The 22,413-nt window shown below is 47.7% G+C and overlaps 1 protein-coding gene across 1 annotated transcript in view; it reads right to left on the bottom strand.

Moving 5' to 3' along the window:
• Window positions 1-17,552: 17,552 nt before the first annotated feature.
• Window positions 17,553-22,413, bottom strand: part of LTBP1 (latent transforming growth factor beta binding protein 1) — a 320,752-nt gene continuing 315,891 nt past the window's right edge. The window contains 1 exon segment of the mRNA XM_065401641.1: window positions 17,553-17,722. Within this exon segment, the coding sequence (XP_065257713.1) occupies window positions 17,553-17,722 (170 nt within the window).

Raw genomic sequence — 22,413 nt, 5'->3', positions numbered from 1 at the left:
GTGGCAAAGGGGAAAAAAAACAAAAAAAAACCCTCCTCCACAAGTGCTGGAGGAAGGCCCCGGAGACGCAGGGGGAGTGGGGTGCCGTGAGTGAGAGTCCGGCCTGGCCCCAGTGCAGGCAGGACTCAGTCGGGCGGTAGGAGAGTAGGGGGGCGGCCCGTGGGGCCAGGCGGCGGCTGTTCTCCCCCCCGGGCAGCAGGACTCGGGAGCAGCCGCTGCTGCAGCTCCCACTGCCACGGGGGGAGGAAGCGGCCGATGGCCAAGCTCGGTGGCTGCGGCTCTGGCACCCGGGCCCGAACCCGGGCCTGTTGCGGGGACCCAGCAGCGCGCACGCTGTGCCCAGCCCCTGGCCAGTCCCGTCTGGGCTGGCTGCCCAGCTGGTGCAATCCCGCAGCGGACCCGGAGTGGGGGCAGCAGGCCCCAGCCCCCCCGTCCTGCTCGGGTCCCGCAGGGGAACGAACGGGGCTGGGCTGCCGATGCCTCCGCCCCAGGCCGCCCTGGGATTGCACCAGCTGGGCAGCAGCCCAGACGCGACTGGCCCAGGGGCTGGGCGCAGCGTGCGCGCTGCTGGGTCCCCGCAACAGGCCGGGCTCGGGGGGTTCGGGCCCGGGCACCAGAGCCGCGGCCACCGAGCTTGGCCATCGGCCGCTTCCTCCCCCCCAAAAAATAACAGGAGTACTTGTGGCACCTTAGAGACTAACAAATTTATTAGAGCATAAGCTTTCGTGGGCTACAACCCACTTCTTCGGATGCATATAGAGTGAAACATATATTGAGGAGATATATATACACACATACAGAGAGCATGAACAGGTGGGAGTTGTCTTACCAAGTCTGAGAGGCCAATTAAGTAAGAGAAAAAAACTTTTGAAGTGATAATCAAGATATCCCAGTACAGACAGTTTGATAAGAAGCAAGTGTGAGAATACTTACAAGGGGAGATAGATTCAATGTTTGTAATGGCTCAGCCATTCCCAATCCCTATTTAGCCCTGAGTTGATTGTGTCTAGTTTGCATATCAATTCCAGCTCAGCAGTCTCTCGTTGGAGTCTGTTTTTGAAGTTTTTCTGTTTTAAGATAGCCACCCGCAGGTCTGTCAAAGAATGGCCAGACAGGTTAAAGTGTTCTCCCACTGGTTTTTGAGTATTATGATTCCTGATGTCAGATTCCTCCCCCCCCCGTGGCAGTGGGAGCTGCAGCAGCGGCTGCTCCCGAGTCCCGCTGCCCGGGGGGGGGAGAACAGCCGCCGCCTGGCCCCGCGGGCCGCCCCCCTACTCTCCCTACCGCCTGACTGAGTCCTGCCTGCTCGGGGCCAGGCCGGACTCTCACTCACCCTGGCCCCACACTCCCCCTGCGTCTCCGGGGCCTCCCTCCAGCGCTTGTGGAGGGAGGAGGAATGGTGAGCCTGGGGAAGAGGCGGGGATTTGGGGAGGGAGCCAATGGGGGAAGGAGGGGGCGGAGTCGGGGCGGGCGCGAGCACTTCCGGGCTCCGGAGCATTTGCTTGCTTGTCCAGTGTCCCGACCTAACATCGGTCGGGACGCGGGACAAACAAGCAAATATCGGGACAGTCCCGATAAAGTCGGGACGTCTGGTCACCCTAACTCATTCAAAGCTAGTGTGGGTATGTCTACTTGAGCTGAAAATGTAGGCATGCCCAAAGTCAGCAGGGAAAGTCTGTGATAGTGCTATGACTCAAAGCCAAGGCTCCTGACTCCCAGTCAGCAGTGAGATTACTAGATTATCCTCCCATTTTTACATGATACCTTTTACCTTAGACTATTGGAAGGTTTTTAAAATAACAATTGTTAGAATTCAATTGCCTTACTCAGCCCACTAAGCATCCTAAACAGTTCTTATCCCGAAATTTGTTTCTGACTTTTCAGCTGCTAACCCTGATTGCTCTCTTTTCAGTATGGGTCCAGGCTTTTCACGTGAGGCATGAAGATTCAGATAAAGATTATTTTTCCATGTAAAGGTTATTTATAAATACACAGTTTATCACTCCCCAAATTACAGGTTTTGTTAACTGATCATACAATAATCTTGAACGAACTGGGAATCTAGGTGCTATGCTGACCCCTAGTGATAATGACTGGAGGTAGAGAATACCTCAGCTCTTAAAAGCTCTGAACAATATACATCTACAAAGCTTCTTTCACTTCTGTTGTTTTTTTTCTATTCATATCATATTTAATGTAGTCTGTAATGCAAACACATTTTGGGAGCTTAATCTCTGCAATTCCTTGTTGTATTTACCCACCTTTCTTTCCAGTCGTTAAACACTTTGTGTAATAGAATGCTAAACTGTATTATACTGTTCAGCCACTAAGTGGCAGTACGTAAAATACCTTTTTTTAAAAAGCCTCAACCATATCTGACAGAGTATTAAAGAATCTTATGATGAACACATCCAGTGTGTATAAGCAAGCTCTGTAGCCAGTCCATATCTGTATGATCTCTTCAGTGACCCAGAGAACTTCAGCTTTGACAAACCTTTAGAATGGACAGACTGGAAACAATATTTTGTAAGATTTCACATTGCAAACAAACTCCATGAAGTATCTGCAGGTATAGAGGTATCTTCTTTAATGTATGCTATGGGGAAGCGAGCAGAGTGTATCTTTAAATCCTTTGGCTTTACTGAAGACAGTCACAAAGATGACTAATAAAGGGTTCTGACTGTGTTTGATGCATACCTCAGAGAAATGTGGTTTATGAAAGAGTGTGTTTTCACCAGAGAATCAAGAACCAGGGGGAAATGTTGAATAATTTATAAGCATTCTGCATTCATTGGCTGAAAATTGTGATTTTTGGGGAATGCAAAACATGAAAATATCAGTGACAGGCTGGTTATTGGGTTAACTATACAGATTAAAAACTTTTCACAACAGCTACAATTGAAGAGAATTTTAACCCTTGCCACACTTATTCAAATAGCAAAACAGTCTGAAATGGTGAAACACCAAAACCTAGAGAAACTTGACAAACTTGAAAGACCTAAAACTAGCTTAGAAACTGGTTTCAGAGTGGTAGCTGTGTTAGTCTGTATCAGCAAAAACAACGAGGAGTCCTTGTGGCACCTTAGAGACTAAAAAAATTATTTGGGCATAAGCTTTTGTGGGCTAAAACCCACTTCATCAGATGCATGGAGTGAAAAACACAGAGGCAGGTATAAATACACAGCACATGAAAAGATGGGAGTTGCCTTACCAACTAAAGGGGTCAGTGCTAACAAGCCAATTCAATTAAGGTGGAAGTGGGCTATTCTCAACAGTTGACAAGAAGGGGTGAATATCAAGGGAAGAAAAATCACTTTTGTAGTGTTAATGAGGCCAGGTTCTGTAAACAAGAGTCAGGGTCAGAGTCAGGCCAGGGTCAGAGATAGTATCAAGTAAGAATCGTCAGGCTGGAGTCAGAGACTGGAGATCAGAGGCAGTACCCGGCTAGAATCAAGAGGCAGGAATTGAAGTTGAAATCAAGCTGGAGTCAGAGACCAGACATCAGGAGACAAGGCAAAGACTGGCATTACAGCAGGCCAAAGTCAGTGTAGCTGCACAAACAACTTCCTGGGGCAACCCCTGGGGTTAAGTAGGGGCACTTGGCCAATCAGAGGACTGCAGGGTACTGTCATTCTGAGTTTCTTGGGTGGTACTTCTTGTGGCACCTACTCTCCACACTGCTCCCTGGCTGTATCACTGCATAGGCTCCTGTTGGCACTGTGGGACTATCAGTTTCCCCAGGTTCTGCAGAGCTGGGTCCTTACACCCAGAACTAAAGTCACCTGACCCATCCCTGTAGGTATTTGGAACTGCATGGGCTAGTTCACCATAGAAACAACTTTCAAAGACAAAAGCTATGCATTCAGAGTGTAGGTGATCAAAGGACCTGGTGGTATGTTCTATAATTAGATTTCACCAACCCAGTAACAAATGTGAATTCCTGGATCACTATACCAGTCTTACCATGGTGTCACAGACAGTCCCCTTAGCCCAGGGGTCTCAAAGTCCTGGCCCGCGGGCCATCTGTGGCCCAAAAGCCTCCCCACTGTGGCCTGTGGAGGAGAGACGCATGCAGCCACGCTGCTGGCAATGTCTGCTGCAGGCGCCGCCCTCCGCAGCTCCCATTGCCTGGGGGAGAGGGACAGAGATACCATCATTAGTTGCTGGGCAGAGTCAGCCACGGAGGCAGCATAATTAGTTGCTGGGCAGAGTCAGCCGTGGAGGCAGCATCACTTTTTTCCACAATGAATATAAACAAGTCAAAAAAACTAACACAACTATCTGATGCACACCTTGCTGCAATCCTGAAGGTTTCAACTGCTCAGTCACTGAGGCAAAACATCAACAAACTGACAGAATTGAAACATTGCCAGGTGTCTGGCAAACACCAAAAACTCTCTGGCAGGCAAAGAATAGTATAAAGTTGTATGACAGTTTTATTATTCCTAAGAAATTCGAAATAAAAAATACAATATAAACATTTTCTTTTCTGAACACCATCTTCAGTGACATTATTGGCTCGCTGGGAGGATTTGAGGACTGGCACTCGCTCTAAGGTAAATTGAAACCCCTGCCTTAGCCTCTCCAGTCTATCTTGGCACCCAAACTGAACTTTGTGATAAAAGGTTATTAAAACCAAAAATCATATCACATCAGATTGCTCCCAGTTCCAAAGGACCAGTGTCTCGCCCCAGATCAATTGATACTCCAGATCTTACACCAAAGACAATGCTGGCAGCCAATTCTATAATAAACTAACTATAGGTTTCTTAGCTAAGAAAAAAAGAATGAGAGTTATTGAGAGGTTAAAGCAGGTAAAATATAACTGGTAAATCACAGTTTGCAACTCCAAATAGTAGCAGTGATGTAATATGCTGCCCATTTCCCAAAAGTCTTTTCCAGGGCTAGAATAATTCTGGGGATCTCAGTCTTCTCATTCAGTTATTCTGCCTTGTTAGAATCCAAACAGTCCAGAAATGAAGGATCTTTCCTTGAATCCATCTTTTATATCTCCTTTACACAGAAAGCTAGCTGACAGTGTCTGTACCCACATGAGTTTTTTCTTTGATGACAGATAGCGAGGAATGGATTCATAGTCCTTGACCTTGATCATCACATGCAATGATCACTTGCTTTGAAATCAGGATTTTCTGTTAACATCCTTCAGTCCTTTATTAGCATTTCACAAGATTTCTCTGATAGGTAATTTAGTTGCAAGGATATTTACCATGTAAATGTTTGCTATTACATTATGACAGGAATATATCCCATTAGTTTTATGAAGTTTAAACACCCAAAACACACATACATTTACAATTGCTTTGATCTAATACACAAGTGAATTGACTTGAATACATTCTAGCACAGGGGTCGGCAACCTTTGAGAAGTGGTGTGCCAAGTCTTCATTTATTTACTGTAATTTAAGGTTTCGGGTGCCAGTAATACATTTTACATTTATAGGGGCCGGCAGACGGAACCCCAGACTGGCAGCAGGCTGAGCGGGGCTGGCAGCCGGGACCCTGGCTGGCAGGGGCCGGTGGAGGGAACCCCAGACCGGCAGCGGGGGCGGCAGACAGAACCCCAGACCGGCAGCGGGCTGAGCGGCTCAGCCCGCTGCCGGTCTGGGGTTCTGTGCACTGTCCCCTGCCAGCCGGGGTCCTGGCCACCGGCCCCGCTCAGCCCACTGCCAGCCCGGGGTTCCGTTCATCCAGGCCGGCAGAGGGCTGAGCGGGGCCAGCGGCCGGGACCCCAGGCCAGCAGCGGGCTGAGCTGCTCAGCCTGCTGTCGGTCTGGGGTTCCGTCCGCTGGCCCCTGCCAGCTAGGGTCCCAGCCACTGGCCCCACTCAGCTTGCTGCTGGCCTGGGGTTCTGTTCATCCAGAGTGCCACTAAAAATCAGTTTGCGTGCCGCCTTTGGCACGCGTGCCGCCGGTTGCTGACCCCTGTTCTAGCATGACCTGGTCATCCTCCATCACACTAGTTATAAAGACAAATGGAAAAATGTGAATCTTTGTGGATTTAAAAAGATTTAATAAACTAGTTGAGAGAGAAAAATATATCCTCCCAAATCTGGGTGCTTTCTTTTCTAGAGTGAAAGGAGCTACGGTATTCTCCAGGCTAGATGTCTTGAGCAGATTCTAGCAAATTTCTTTAGCCAGAGAAAGTGCTAAACTGACTACATTTGTCACACCCTTGGGGATATTTTGCTTTCAAAGATTACATTTTGGGACTACCAGTGTGTGACATTCTATACCTTGGTGGAGCGCCCTGTGACTCCCGTATTCCTCATCTGTACATAATTGTGATATTGCATATAAAGTATGCCATGTGAGGTATCAGGGAAAAGGTTATGATCAGCTGAAAGTCACTGTTCTATCTAAATATATATATATTTATATATATATATATAAATATATATATATTTATATATATATCTATCTTTAGTTCATATGAAGTTATGAGATTGTGTTCTATGATTGTCACTAAAACATGCTGTAAGTGGGGGAATCAGCCAGATAGTAGCTCCCCAGAGACAACAGCAAGGCAAGTAACCAACACCCAGGGGGGGTGTCAAACAACCATCAACAGTCATTGTCCAGCAAGGGAGCTACAATTCAATGACTCACCAGGGGAATTGCTCAATCTTGCCTGGGATCTCAGTAATGCCCACCAGATATGCATGGACTTGTATTCTCCAAGCACATGGACTAAGGGTATAAAACAGAACACGGGGGGCCCATGCTTGGCCTTTCTCCTGCCCTCACCTATGCTGCAAGCAAGAAGGACACTGAGAAGTCTTTAGACTCCAACAGGGGAGACTGGCCCAGGTTTCAAGGGTGAAACCTGTGTACTATGAACTGCAATATCCAGTGGGGTGAGAAAAACTGCTTAATCTAGTTGTTGCCCAGTCTAATAGGGTTGAGAGTTTAGACTGCATACTTATATTTTCTTTTCTTTTGGTAATCACTCTGACTTTTTGCCTATCACTTAATATCACTTAAAATCTATCTTCTTCTAGTGTTTATATTTACCAGTGAGTTTGTCTGAAGTGTGTGGCAAATCAGCTCAGGATTGCAAAGGCTAGTGTATATCCACTTTCCATTGATGAAGTGGAGAACCAATTAATAAATTTGCACTGCTCATCTTGAGGAAAAAGCAACCTCGACAGACATGCAACTTCAGGAAGTTCCAAGTTACATTAGAGACAGTATCTAAAGGACACTAACGAAGTGACAGGAGCCTACTTTGAGGTGCATGGACAATTAATGGAGTCAAATGGAGTCATGATTAGAGGCATGATAATTCCAAACAAAATGAGAAGAGAAATCATAAACCATATCAATGAAGGACATCAAGGATTAACTATATGCCATGAATAGGCCAACCAGTCAGTGTGGTGGCCAGGCATCAGCAAGGACATACAGAATAAAGTATCTGCCTCTGAACATTGCAGAACTAACAAACCAACACAACACAAAGAACCTTTAATAACAACACCTCTACCAGACAGAACTTAGAAGAGACTAGCTGCAGATTCATGCGAATACAGTGGACATCATCACCTAGTAGGCATGGACTATTTTTCCAGGTACATAGAAATAATGTAGTTGAACAACATAAAATATTGCAGAGTTATCAAGAAACTGAAGTGCACTTTTGCTTATGAACATTTTTACAATAGACGTCATTCAGTTAGAGAACTGCCAGATCTAGAACCTGGTGACCATGTTCATGTTATATTGGATGGAGAAAAAGGATGGACAACTCCAGCTGTTGTAAAGAAAAAGAATTCAGTTCCCAGATGGTATGTCTTCAAGACTGACAGTGGAGAGTTCAACAGAAATTGTCAACACCTACAGTTCGTTCCTCAGACAGAACAATCAACAGTGCAAACTACAGATTGCAGATGCAAAACAAGAAGAAGCCGAAACCATTCAAAACCAACCACAGCCAGTCATTGCAATTAATGGACAGCCAGATGACCAAGTTGTTATGCATTTGGGTCAAATAATTAGAAAATCAGTTCAATTCAGAGACAATTATCAGACTAATTTGTACTGAACTTCAAAGTCAGCACGATCATGCTAATATTGTAAATGATAGGAATGTCAAAGGGAAGATGCACTGGAATGACAAACTCCTTCTGCCACTAGATGGCACTTTGTGTAAAATTCCTTTTTTAACGAACCTCAGCCATCCCTGGCAGAGGATTGAAGCATCTTATAATGAACACATCTGGTGTGTATAAGCAAGGTCTGTAGCCCATCCATAGCTTGGGGCCTGATTCTGATCTCATGCCGGTTTTACAACAGTGTAACCCTATTGACTCCAGTACAGTTAGTTCTGATTTACATCAGTATTACTCAGAACAGAGTCAGGCCCTTGGCGTTTATCCCACTTTGTGCTGCTATGATAAAACTGGGTTAGCTGAAGGTCATTTTAAAAAAGTTTTAAAATGTACCACATCTGAAAATTCAGCTTGACTTTATTTCTGCCTTCTTGGCCCTTGATCACAGTACATTTTAATTCACATTTCAGATGATGGTGACCAGGGGACTTGGAAGGGATTGGGTGAGGTAAGCATTTCTGCAACACATTCTTGAAAAATAGCTCATTTAAACTTATTCTGTGGTAGGTCTGAGAATTTTGCTTAGTGTCTGACATTATTTTATATTTATTACTTGGCACTTTGAGTTACTGGACTCCCTAAGCCTTGGCGCATTAAGAAGCTAAAATAGTTATTTAATTGATACCAAATTCAACCCTGGTGTAAGCCCATTGAAGCCAAAGGTAAACGTGACCCTGTAAATCATTGACTTTAAGATCAGAAGGGACCATTATGATCGTCTAGTCTGACCTCCTGCACAACGCAGGCCACAGAATCTCACCCACCCACTCCTGTATCAAACCCCTAACCCAGAGGTCGGCAACCTTTCAGAAGTGGCGTGCCGAGTCTTCATTTATTCACTCTAATTTAAGGTTTTGCGTGCCAGTAATACATTTTAACGTTTTTAGAAGGTCTCTTATAAATATATAACTAAACTATTGTTGTATGTAAAGTAAATAAGGTTTTTAAAGTGTTTAAGAACCTTCATTTAAAATTAAATTAAAATGCAGACCCCCCCACCCCCGGACTGGTGGCCAGGACCCGGGCAGTGTGAGTGCCACTGAAAATCAGCTCGCGTGCCGCCTTTGACACATGTGCCATAGGTTGCCTACCCCTGCCCTAACCTATGTCTGAGCTATTGAAGTCCTCAAATCGTAGTTTAAAGACTTCATGGTGCAGAGACTCCACCAGCAAGTGACCCGTGCCCCACACTGCAGAAGAAGGTGAAAAAACCCCAGGGCCTCTGCCAATCTGCCCTGGAGGAAAATTCCTTCCTGATCCCAAATATGGTGATCAGCTAAACCCTGAGCATGTGGGCAAGACTCACCAGCCAGACATCCAGGAAAGAATTCTCTGTAGTAACTTAGCTCCCATCACAGGCCATTGGGCACATCAATTAATTGCCAAATTTAGGCTATCCCGTCATACCATCCCCTCCATAAACTTATCATATCAACTTAAATATAGTTGACTGGAAAGGATGAGGAGAAAGCAGATTTATAGCGAGACAAGAGGACTGGAATGGTGAAATTGAAAGTACAGGGAAACTGCAGTTGGAGGGGACTATGCGGATAACAAGGGATTTGGAGATGATGGAGGGGTTTGCAGGGGAAGAGTTGAGAGAGGAGTCATCTGAAGTGGAGTGCAGAAAAGGACCTGAATTATTGTCTGGATCAAAGAAGTGACTCCAATGAGAAGGGTAAGCATGATTTCACCTGGAGTGCCTCATAGGGAAGGGAGAGGGGGCAGAGTGCCAGCAAGAAGCTAGGAACCGAGGTGATTTTCACAGGCTGCTGAAAAACAAGTCAGCAGCAGGTACAAATACAAGTGTGGGCTTTAGAATAGCTGAAATGAGCACATTGTGTTGAAGTGCTTTTTGTTCCTGCTCTGTGATCTGTTGCAGATGGGCAGACCACCTGAGGTTTGAGAGTAAGTGTAAGTAAGGAAGGGGAAATGAACCAGAACAGAGGGTGAATCCTGGCTCCATGCAAGTCAGTGGCAAAACTCCCATTGACTTCACTGGGGCTGGGATTTCACCTGGAGTGTATCATTTTTAGAGATATTAACAACATCAGAAGTACATGAGAGGAATACAATAGTGTGGGGAACTGGATCTCCCAAGATCACTATTGGCATTTCAACATCATTGATGGTTATTCTCTGATCTGGAAAGAAAGTCCCTGCTTGCAACTTTCTGAACAGACACGTGTTCTTAAAGATGCGTGCGTCATTCACCTTTCTTGACCATACTATGCTGATGTCGGTGAAACGCACCCTGTGATCCACCAGTGCTTGCAGCACAATAAAAAAGTACCCCTTTTGGTTTATGTACTCTCTGGCAAGGTGGTCTGGTGCCAAGATAGGGATATGCATGCCATCTATTGTCCCACTGCAGTTAGGGAACCCCTTCATGGCAAAACCATCCACTATGTCCTGCACATTGCCCAGAGTCACTATCTTTCTTAGAAGTATTAATGGTCTTGCACACTTGGATCACAACAGCTTCCACGGTAGATTTACCAACTCCAAACTGATTTCCCATTGACTGGTAGTAGGCTGGCATTGCAAGCTTCCACACAGTGATCGTCTCTTGCTTCTCCACTGTAAGAGCAGGTCTCATTTTAACATTGCTGCGCTTCAGGGCTGGGAAAAACTCTGCAAAAGTTCCTCGAAAGTGGCCTTCTGCATGCAAAAGTTCTGCAGCCACTGCTCGACATCCCACAACTGCATAACAATGTGGTCCCACCAGTCAGTGCTTGTTCTTCTTTGAGTGCTTGTTCATGTCCATTCCAATCAGGTGTGTGCGTGTGCACCTGGATGGTGGCCGGAAGATTTCCCCCCTAGCAGCATCTGTCGGGCCGGCCTGGGCACCCTGGAGTCGTGCCTTCATGGCACTCAATATAGAGCTCTGCCGACCTGCCACCCCTTCAGTTCCTTCTTACCGCCAGAGACGGTTGTCTGGAACTTACCTTAGCCCTTGCTTAGCAAGCGTGCTCTGTAGTTACTCTATATAGTTACCATAGTATCCATTCTTTGTATTAGAGTTCTTAGTATAGAGTTGTTGAGGGTTTCCCCCCCATTCTGCCTCCCCAGAGCCGTGGTATGCTGCAGTCCCCGGGGTTTAAAAATTGTGTGGCCTGCGTGAAGCGCATGTTGAAGAGCGATCCACACTCTTCGTGTTTACGGTGCCTCAGGGAGGGCCACCAAAAGGATCGCTGTAAGATCTGCTGCGAGTTCCGCCCTAGAACTCTTAAAGGGAACAGCAGCTTAAGGTGATCCTCATGGAGGCAGCCCTGCGCCCCCACTCCGACTCAGGCTCAGGGACCCGGCTCCTAACGCTTCATCCTCGACGCGGAGCGCCTCGGCACCGTCGTCAAGTGCCGGTGCCTCAGAAGAAAAAGAAGCCGGACAGCCGCTCACCTTTGGCTAAATCCAGAGAAGTGAGACCCCAGGCGGGCCACACCTCTGGATCCCCTACTGGGGCCACTTCAACTCCTGCCCAGGTGAGGCAGTTGAGTCGGGGTCCCCCTCGGTTGCCGGCCCCTACACAGCAGCTACAGCTTACGGCACCGTTCTCGCCCCCAAGGAGGGAAGAACATCCAGCGCTGACGGACCCACCCCGCCCCTTGGTGCACTCTAGAGGGAAGCCGGCTATGATGTCCAGGCGCTCTCCCTCTCCATGTCCCTCAGCACCAGCCCACTTGGACAGAGTCTACCCCCTCCCCGAGCTCTCAACACTCAAGGCACCGAGGCTTGGCTCTGCTGTGGTCTTCAGTCTCGGAGACCTCGGAGTCAGTGTCTGACTCCTATCACTCCAGGAGAAGCAGGAGCCGCAGATAGAGGTCTGGGAGAGACAGGAGGGAGCCCCAGGCATGGTCTCCACAGTGGCAGAACCCACCTCAGTGGCCCTTCTGGACCCCCTGGGCCTTTCACCAAGGACAGGGAGGGACCTAAGGTCACTGCTCCACGGCATCTTCTGTGGCCTCAGCCACCTTTATCCCGCCATCGGCTATGCATCTTCCCTCAGTGCCTGCCCACGCACCAATGCCTCTGACAGCTGCACCGTCGTTGACTCCGGCACTGTGCTCGGCACTGCCCCTGGCAACGCTGATGCGCCCGACTTCCACACTGGCACCATTGTCGACGTCGACTACGGCGCAGGCGCTGACGGCCCTGGCGCCGATGCCAGCGATGGGCCCTTCATCTTCGTTGGTGCAGACAAGCGGATCGGCACCGGCTCCATCAATGGTTCCTCCCATTGTACTGATGGCGGCGCCAACACTTGGTCTCGCATCTGCAGCCCCGGCACCGTCGAGCGCACCACTGGCACCGACGCTGCCCCAAGAGTCTAGGGACCCCCTGGGAGCGGATGGCAGGGAGCATGCGCTCCGTATAAGTGCTTCCTCTTCTTCGTCACCTGATGAAGCATTGGCAGGTACAGCCATAACCCCGGCGCTCGAGGACAACAGGGTGCTGCAGCAGTTGCTGCGCAGGCCTGCTCAGGGTCTGGGCATTAAGGCCGAGGAGGTAGTCGAAGAGGCTGATCCCATGGTGGACACCCTCGCCCCCTCAGGACCTTCCTGTATTGCCGTTCCACTTATTAAAACCATTGTGGACACCACCAAGACCATATGGCAGACCCCAGCTTCCTTGCTGCCCACTGCCAAGCACAATGAGAGGCGTTATTTCATGCCCTCCAGAGGGTTCGAACATTTATACTCCCACTCACCCCAATTCTCTTGTTGTGGACGCTGCTAACCAGGGTTTCCAAGGTCCCTCCCCTAAAAACAGGGAGGCTAGGCGTCTAGACCTTGTTGGGAGAAAGGTCTATTCCACAGGGGGTCTGCAGCTCTGTATCTCGAACCAACAGGCTATCATCAGCAGGTACTCGTATAACATCTGTGCGACGATGACCAAATTTATGGAGCGCCTCCCATCGGACTCCTGAACCAAGTTCTCAGCCTTGGTGGAGGAGGGGAAGCTAGTCTCCCGGGCTTCCCTCCAGGCCGCATTGGACATTGCAGATGCCGCAACTAGGGTCATGGCGACTGAGGTAGCCATGAGGAGGTGATCCTGGCTCCAAGTCTCGGGGCTCCCTTACGAGATCCAGCAGACTATTCAGGACCTCCCATTTGAGGGTGTGACTCTGTTTTCTGAGAAGACAGACAAGAGGCTGCAGAGCCTGAAAGACTCACGAGCCACCCTCAAGTAGTTGGACCTCCACACTCCCGCCACACAGTGGAGACACTTCTGATCTCAACCTCCTCCGAGATTCCATCAGCAGAACCGACAGGACGGTTCTCAGAAGAGGATTAGGAATGGCAGGAGGAGGCAATACCCATCCTCAGGCCAGGGCTCTGGCCAGCTCAATCTGCCCTCTGGCCCTAAACCAGCCTTTTGAACATGTGGTCGAGGACAGCGCACCAGATCAGAGACTGGATCTACCCCACCTTACTTTTTCCTGATGACTATCCCTTTTCTCCCGTGCCTGGTCCCATATCACTTTGGACCGCTGGGTGCTCCACACGGTAGAGAGGGGATACTCCATCCAATTCTGTGCCCTCCCAGCCTTCCACCCCCCTTCCCCATCCCTCTTCAGGGACCCTTCTCAGGAGCAACTCCTCATCCAGGAGGTGCAGTTGCTCCTATCACTAGGTGCAGTGGAGGAGGTTCCTCAGGAGCACAGGGGCGAGGGCTTCTATTCCCAGTATTTCCTAATACTGAAAGCCAAAGATGGCCTCAGGCCTATCCTGGACCTGCGAGAACTCAGCAAGTTTGTAAAGAAACTCAAGTTCCGCATGGTCTCCATCATCCCCTCACTAGATCTAGGAGATTGGTATGCCGCCCTTGACTTGAAGCATGCGTATTTTCACATTGCAATCACTCAGCCCCACAGGAAGTACCTCAGGTTTGTGGTCAACGGTACCCACTACCAATTTATTGTCCTCCCATTCGGCTTGTCAACAGCACCTCGAGTATTCACCAAGGGCATGGCAGTCGTTGCCACGTTCTGGCGGAGGCACCAGGTACAGATTTTTCCGTACCTCAACGACTGGCTGATCAAAGGCCGCTCCAGGACCCAGGTGGAAACTCAGGTCACATTTATCAGAGCTACCTTCGAGAGCCTGGGTCTACTCCTAAATGAAGAGAAATCAACCCTGTCTCCCGTCCAGAGGATAGAGTTAATAGGAGCAGTACTGGACTTGACCCAAGCTAGGGCATACGAGGAAAGATTGAAAAAATTGAGTTTGTTTATTCTGGAAAAGAGTAGACTGAAGGGGAACATGGTAACAGTCTTCAAGTATGGAAAAGATTGTTATAAAGAGGAAGGTGATAATTGTTCTCCTTTACCACTGAGGACAGGATAAGAAACAATGGGCTTAAATTGCAGGAAGGTCGATTTAGGTTAGACATTTGGAAAAACTTCCTACTGTAAGGAAGTGGAACAAACTACTAAGGAAGATTGTGGAATCTCCATCATTGAAGGTTTTTAAGAACAGGTTAGACAAACACCTGTCAGGGATGGTCTAGAGTAGAGGTATTCAATCTGTGGGGCGGCCCCCCTAGGAGGGGCGAGTTAAAAAGTTTGGGTTCCACTGGTCTAGATAATACTTAATCCTGCCTTGGGTGCAAGGGACTGGAGTAAATGACCTATCGAGGTCTCTTCCACTCCTACATTTCTATGATTACTTGTAGTGAGGCGGAGTGGCCTCCCACGGACACAGAGGGGGAGGGACCACTCACTGAGCCCTGGTGGGTGGAGCCAGGCTGCACTCAGCCCTCCCACCGGAAGTCAGCGGGTGTGATAGGAAGTATAAAAGGCAGATCTGGGAGCTCAGTAGGGCTGCAGCTGCCTAAGGAGCCAGATGCCTCCTGCCTGCTCCCGAGCTGGGAGACTGCCACGGGCCCCTGTGAAGCTGGGAGCCACCCGCTGACCAAGCCACAGAGGAGTTGCCGGGACTGCCGCGGGACTTCTCCCTGACAACCAGAGGACCTCCTACGGATCCAGGTACACCCTGAGGGGGAGGTAGAAAGTAGCTCAGGAAAACTAGACAACAGTCTGGTTAAGAGCTGGCCTGGTACAAGGTGTGTTGCGGGCAGATCCCCGCTGACCCAGTGGCAGACCACTCCGCCACTGTGAGGGCCCTGGACTAGGATGCGGTGGAGTTCGGCAGGCCTGCATCCCTCCTGCCACCCCAACCCTGGGGTGGCAGTACTCCCGCTCTGTAGGCCAGGAGGCCTGCACCAGTCTACAGTCAGCCAAGCTAGGACACTGGGCTCTGTGAATCTTGCCTGAGCCTCCTAGACTGTATTTGGGTGCTCTACCGCTGCCTGAGCCCTAAGGACTTCTTGCCCCACCCTGACTACGGGCTTGAGCCTCCTGTTTGTTGCTCTGCCCTGACTGCAGGTCAGAGCCCCAGCCCTGTGTGTTGCCCCGCTAATTCCCCCACGGTGGGTGACACACAGGGGCGTAGTGGCCTCCCACGGAACCGGGGGGAAGGGGGGAGAAGGGCAACCACCACCAACCCACTACATTACCTATTAAAAATCTTTTTATTTTTTATCTTTTTTGCTTTAAGACGTCTTTTTTCAGCTTCTCTTGTAGTCTTTCTTCCCTCCTTTATGTCCATTTTGATTAATTTAATCTTACTTCTCTCTGCACTTGTGCTAAACATCTCCCTTCTCTGTTAAACCTGTTTCTCTCTCTCTCTCTCTCACCTCCTCTGTGCTCTTCTTCATTTGTCCACACATAATCCCAGAACCGTCACCATCAGCCTGAAGAGAATGATACCCACACAGAGAACTGTGACAGAGTGCTGCTGCTCCAGGACTCCTCCATCCTTCATGCCACTTTCATCTATTTTCAACTAGGATAAGAAGGAAGATTTCCTCGTCTAGCTGATTAGCATGAAGGGCATGGAGCTTGTGGCCTCTGTTATAACATGGACATACTGAATTATACTATTGCTCCTGATAGGTCTCTTCTACCAGCATAGCCCACTTGGGGCTAGACTGTACCACCATTACTCATTATCAGCTCTTAGTTGTGCCAATAGTCTCATTGACTTTAGTGGGAGTTGCTTTTGAAAATCAAGCCACTTACATAGGTGCCTAACTAAGGATTTAGTGGGGATATTTTCGAAAGTGCCCAAGGGAGTTAGAAGCACAAAACCAAGGAAAAGTCAACTTTCAAGTCAGCCTAATTCCCTTAGGTGTGTTTGAAAATCTCCCCGTAGGACTCTAACTTTGAGTCTTTTGAATGGTGTCTATAGACTTTAAGGTCAGAAGGGACCATCGTGATCATCTAGTTTGACCTCCTGCAATGAAAGTCTTGGCCTTGATAAAACAATATGAGAAAAGAAAAAAATAACACGATGAATCCTTAAAACTAGACTAGTGTAAAATAAATCCAATAGTGTATGAGAATATTGGTTAGTGAGATATACACTGGTACCCTAATTTTGTTGACTCCATTGTAAAACCTGAGAAAACAAATGCCAATAAAAATCAGTAAATCCATGAAAGAAATAAGATAATCTACAATTAATAAACAGCTTCTTTTCTAAAAAAAAGAAAAAGGAAAAAAAGTGATTTTATTGAGTTATAATATACAGCTTTAATATGTTAGGGTAATCATACAAGATCTCTTTTGTGTTCAATGTACATATTACAATACAGACATGAGCTCAAATCTTTTGTTTTAATGTACAAAAGGAATCCAATGGTTGTCCACTAGCAGCTTTGAAACTTGGCAAGAAAGGTTCTAAGGATTTTAAGTGCAGTAAAAGACCATGTAGAATATAAAATGAGTACAAAGGACTTTTCTCCAAGGTGTATAAACATTTGAGAACAAACAGTGCCTGCTCCACAGGGCAGACAACTGGCAATTAAAAAAGTCAGTGACCAATGTTCCAGGCCAGAAAAGAACTGGAGGAGCATTACCCTGCATTACAACTTTTATAAAATGGCCTTAAAAATCTGTATAAAAGAATTTGCACTGTTCAGAAAAAGACATTTTGAAGAGAAATGGTAGGAAAGGAACTGCACAATCAAAAAATGAAAAAAAGTAATATAAAATATTTTCACTGCTATTTAAATGCCAATTAAATCAAGCAAAAGTAAAAACAAAAAAACCAAAACAACCACCCCCTCTTCTGTTTAAAATAACAGCACTGTTTTGCCCATTTCCAATGAGTTGTACTTATGAACACACTATATACTTGATTTTCTTCCATATAGAGAAATGTGTCCATTTGGTCTGTCATTTCAGTGAAGCTGATGAATATCAACCCATCACATTTCACCTTCAAGAAAACACATTTTAATGCTGTTTTCCATATAGTCATCACTCTAAATTAGGTGCATCCTCAGCTCAAGTTAAATACATTTCTTCCTTTTCTTTATACAGTGCAGAGTATATGGGCTTAGGTTATGTAGATTCTCCTCTACTCCAGTTCACTGTCTATTTCTGAGTTCAGTGGTGTGCAGTAGTTTGGCTTGTCTGAAGGTACATAGCCTGGCAGACACAAACACTTGTACGAACCTTCTGTGTTAATGCACTTGGCGTTCTTGCAGAGAGACATCCTACTGTTCAGTTCATTGCATTCATTCACATCTGCAAAAACAGACACACCAGAACATGTAGATAAAACTACAGTATAACTAAACATGTCAATGTTGCCATTTTCCTCCACAAAGACTATTTCCCCCTGGATGCATTAAATTAACTTCTATCATCATCAATGGTAGAACATGTATAAAAAGTGATAAACTGTGTATTAACTTCAGATTAGGCAGAACTATATTAGGGAGGGTCAAAAGCTTTTTAATGAATACACATTTAATGGAAAAGAAAACAGTGGAGTGGATATCATAGGGAATCAGTAATGGTTTAAAGAGACTTTCACTGCTAAATCACTAGTTTGAATTCAATCCAGGCTGTTAATAAACAAACAATTATTATTAATACTCACTTCTAAATAGGTTTGGCAGAATTTGATTTTTATTTTTTTCTAATTTCAACAGAAAATATCAATGTTTATTTTAAGCTTTTTTCTATTTTTATCTATATACATTTTCACATTTGCACAAAATTATGGATTTTAAACATTTCAATTTTTATCTGTGAAAATTTTTGCAGTCAGAGGAAATTTTTTTGGGTGGGGTCAGACAATTGTTTAATGACAGTAGACACAGATTCAAAAAATTAAAGTTTTATAACTGTTAAAAAACTAATTGTCAACATCGCATGTCAAAATATACAAAGTAAATATCCTCAGTCAAACTCTAATAAGTTCTGAAGCAGCATTTTTCTTACTTTGCCTATCTATAAATTTCAATCATTGAAGGAATTTTTTTTTGTCAGTTTGTGTGTGCATGGTGAAATTGATATTTACCAACAAAAAATGAGGAGGCTCTTCGAGGTGTGGTCCTGATCTGTATTCTCCTATGGATTATGCACATGGACCATGTGCCCGAAGTCAGAGAATTTGAAAGTAGTGTCCATTGGTCCATGCATGTGCCCTGACTTTCTTTATGCTTCTGTCTGAGGCAATAAAGGGCGGGGCGGACTGACCGCATCTCCAGTTCCTTCTCCACTGTGAATTTGACAGATCTGAAGCAGAGGGGAAAGAGGGTGGGAAGTGGAATACAAATAGGGACCACACATCTCAAAGAACTTCAAGTTACAGGTAAGTAACTTCCTCCTCTTCTTTGAGTCATGGTCCCTACTGTATTCCACTGTGGGTGATTGAAAGTAATACCTGAGTTAGAGGAGGGTACAAGGAGGAGGATGGAAGGGTCATGTGGAGAACTGCTGTGCCAAAGGAGGCATCCACCACTGAGTCCTGCACCAAGGTATAGCGTGTTGCAAATGTGTGGACAGAACTCCACATGGCTGCTCTACATATGTTTATGAAAGACTCATCTTGAAGGGATGCCATGGTCATTGCTTGAGCTCTAATGGAGTGACCCCATACCCCTGTGTGTGTGGGGGGGGAGCACAGTAGGTTCAACAGCTAGTAGCAGAGTTTAATGCAGCCGGAAATCTATTTGGAGTTTCTCTGGGTAGAGATGGCCTGTCACCTGATTCTCTCTGTTACCGCAATAAGCAGCGTAAGGGACTTCCTGATTGTTTTTGTTCTTTGCGGGTAAAAGGCCAAAGCTTGTTGGATGTTGAGGGAATGGAGTCTATGTTCTTCTGCAGATGTGTGCAGGTTTTGGGAAGAAAACGGGTAAGTGAATGGATTGGGAAAAAATTCAGGTGTAAGCCTAAGGAGACTTAATTCTTGTGAAATACTGTAAATGGCAGGTCTGCCATCATAGCTTCGAGTTCTTCTTTGAGTGATTGCTCATGTCCATTCCAATAGGTGTGTACGCGTGCTGTGTGCATGGTCGTTGGAAGGTTTTACTCTAGTGGTACCCGTCGGGTCGGCTGTGGAGCCCCCTGGCGTGGCGCCTTTATGGTGGTGTATATAAGTCCCTGCTGACCCACTGCCTGCTCAGTTCCTTCTTGCTGGAATACTCCGACACAGGGAAGGTGGGTGGGATTTGGAATGGACATGAGCAACACATCTCAAAGAACAACAGTTACAAAAAGTAGGTAACCGTCTTCGCATGATTGCTCATGTCCATTCCAATAGGTGACTCCCAAGCAGGTTTGACGGAGGAGGGGTCGGAGTTCACCGAGTTGCTGATTGTAGTACAATAACTCCTCACTTAACATTGTAGTTCTGTTTCTGAAAATGCAACTTTAAGCGAAACGATGTTAAGCGAATCCAATTCCCCCCACACACACACATACACACACACACACAGTATAAGTTTTAAACAAACAATTTAATACTGGTACACAGTGATGATGATTGTGAAGATTGGTTGAGGTGGAGGAGTCAGAAGGTGGGATATTTCCCTTACTGCTAAATGATGAACTAGCAATTGGCTGAGCCCTCAAGGGTTAACTCTCTCATTCTACATTTCCCATTTAAGTTCACTGCCTTGTTAATTAGATCAGCTTGCTGAGACTGCAGCTGCTGCAAGCTCCCTCCGTCCTGAGCCCTGGTGTGTCCCCCCTGCTCTATGGAAGATGGGGTAAGCGGGGTGCAGGAGCAGGGGGGAGGGGGACACCCTGACATTAGCCCCCCTCTTCCTTCCCTCCCTACCGTCCCCCCCGCACAGCAAGCAGGAGTCTTGGGGAGCAGCTCCAAGACAGAGGGCAGGAGCAGCACATGGCAGTGGGGGGAAGGACAGCTGCAACTGCTAGCCTGCTGGGCAGCTGCTGCACAGGGAACTTAGGGGAGTGGGGAGCTGATAGGGGGAGCTGATGGGGGCTGCCGGTCCACCCTGGTTCCAAGCCCCCACCAGCTAGCTGCAACGGGCTGCTCTTCCTGCAAGCAGTAGACAAAGCAGGCAGCTGCCAAACCATGTTAGAAAGGAGCATTACACAACTTTAAACAAGCATGTTCCCTAATTGATCAGCAACGTAACAATGAAACAACGTTAACCGGGACGACTTTAAGTGAGGAGTTACTGTACTGCCCTGCTGAAGGCTGCATTGTCCCTCACCTGTTGGGTGATAGTGTAGTGCAACATAAAGGTGTGGATAGAGGACCATGTTGCTGCCTTGCATATGTCTTGGATAGGGACCTGCGCAAGGCATGCGGCAGATGACGCCTGTGCTCTTGTGGAGTGCGCCGTTAACGGTGGGGCTGGAATTTTAGCTAGGCCGTAGCACGTTCTGATGCAGGACATGATCCACGATGAAATATGCTGGGATGAGACGGGGAGCCCTTTCATCCTCTCGGCGATTGCAATCAAGAACTGTGGTGACTTACGATTTTGTGTAGTACCTGAGGTAGGAGTGGTAGTGGAGGGAAGGCACAGTTGAGTTGGTCTGACCAGGAGAGAAGGAGAGCATTGCCCTAGAGTGGTAACTGAGGGCTCCTCTGGAGCAGTAGTGGCACACTTGCTGTTTGTTTGAGAAGAAAATAGGTTTCTGGCTGGGTTCTCCCATTGTGCTAAAATGTTGTGTAGCACTTTGTTGTGAAGTTCCCACTTGTGGTCGATCACAGAGTGTCTGCTGAGTGAGTTCACAGGCACATTCTGCATTCCTGGAAGGTAAGCTGCGGACAGGGTGATCTGATTGTTGATGCACCAGTTCCAGCTATTGACTGTTTCTGTGCATACAGCGGCACATTTTGTTCTCCCTTGTTTGTTGATGTAGAAACCCGGGGTGGTGGTGTTTGACATGACCAGGACACAATGAGAGCAAAGGAGTGGAAGAAAAGAATTCACACGTCTTCCTTACTGCTACAAGTTCCAGGATATTAGGGTGACCAGACGTCCTGATTTTATCGGGACAGTCCCGATTTTAGGGGACTTGTCCCGCGTCCTGACCTTACATCGGTCGGGATGCACTTTGTCCCGATATCGGGGGACCGTCTGGTGGAGGACACAAGCCGGTGCTGCCGGCGCCGCTCACCTCTTCTTCCTGGGCCTGGGGCAGCGCAGCTGAACTCCCGGCGCTCGCTCGCCCGCCGGCCGGCAGGAGCCTGCGGAGTGCTGCAGCCCCACTCCCCAGGCACGCACAGAGACGGCGAGTAGGTCTCCACTGTGTGCTGCAGGGGCGGGGCTTGTAGGCGCCGGCAGCGAGCCGTGCCGGCAGCAAGCCCCCCTGCCCCTGCCCCCGCCCCCCTCGACCTGACCTGACCTTAGGAGTCAGAGGGACGGGACCTGCCTGCTGGATGCTTCCTGGGAGCCGCTCCAGGTAAGGCTAGCACTGCCTGGGACTCACCTGGCCCCCTGGCAGGTCCCTCTGGCGGGGGGGGGGGGGGCTCTGCATGCTGCCCCCCTCCCTCCCCGAGGGGGGAGGTGGAGACGGAGCAGAGGCAAGCTGGGGGGGGGGGGGCGGGGCGTGGAGCTGCCGGTGATTTCTCAGTTTTTCCTGTGCTCCGGCAGTTTTTTTTGTTTTTTTGTTTTGCTCCGCCGCCTGCTTGTTTTTTTTTGCTCCGCCACCGACTTGTTTTTTTTTTTTTTTTTGCTCCGCCCCCCCCCCCCCCCCCCCGCGTCCCGATATTTGACCTCTGTCATCTGGTCACCCTACAGGATATTGATGTGCAACCCGGATTCTCGAGATGTCCATATGGGCCCCCTAGCCTAACAGGGACATGTCAGTGATGATAGTTTTGTCTGGGGAAGAGGGAAGACAGAGGACTCCCACACGTGTGTGATGTGAGTCTGTCCATCATAGAAGGGATGACAGTACCTTGGCTGGGACTGTCAGCATGAGGTTCATAGAGTGACGGCCCG

The sequence above is a fragment of the Emys orbicularis genome, chromosome 3 (assembly GCF_028017835.1).
Source record: "Emys orbicularis isolate rEmyOrb1 chromosome 3, rEmyOrb1.hap1, whole genome shotgun sequence".
Classification (NCBI taxonomy): Eukaryota; Metazoa; Chordata; order Testudines; family Emydidae; genus Emys; species Emys orbicularis.
The sequence above is the reverse complement of the archived record's forward strand: the minus strand, read 5'-3'. Positions and strand labels throughout refer to the sequence as shown.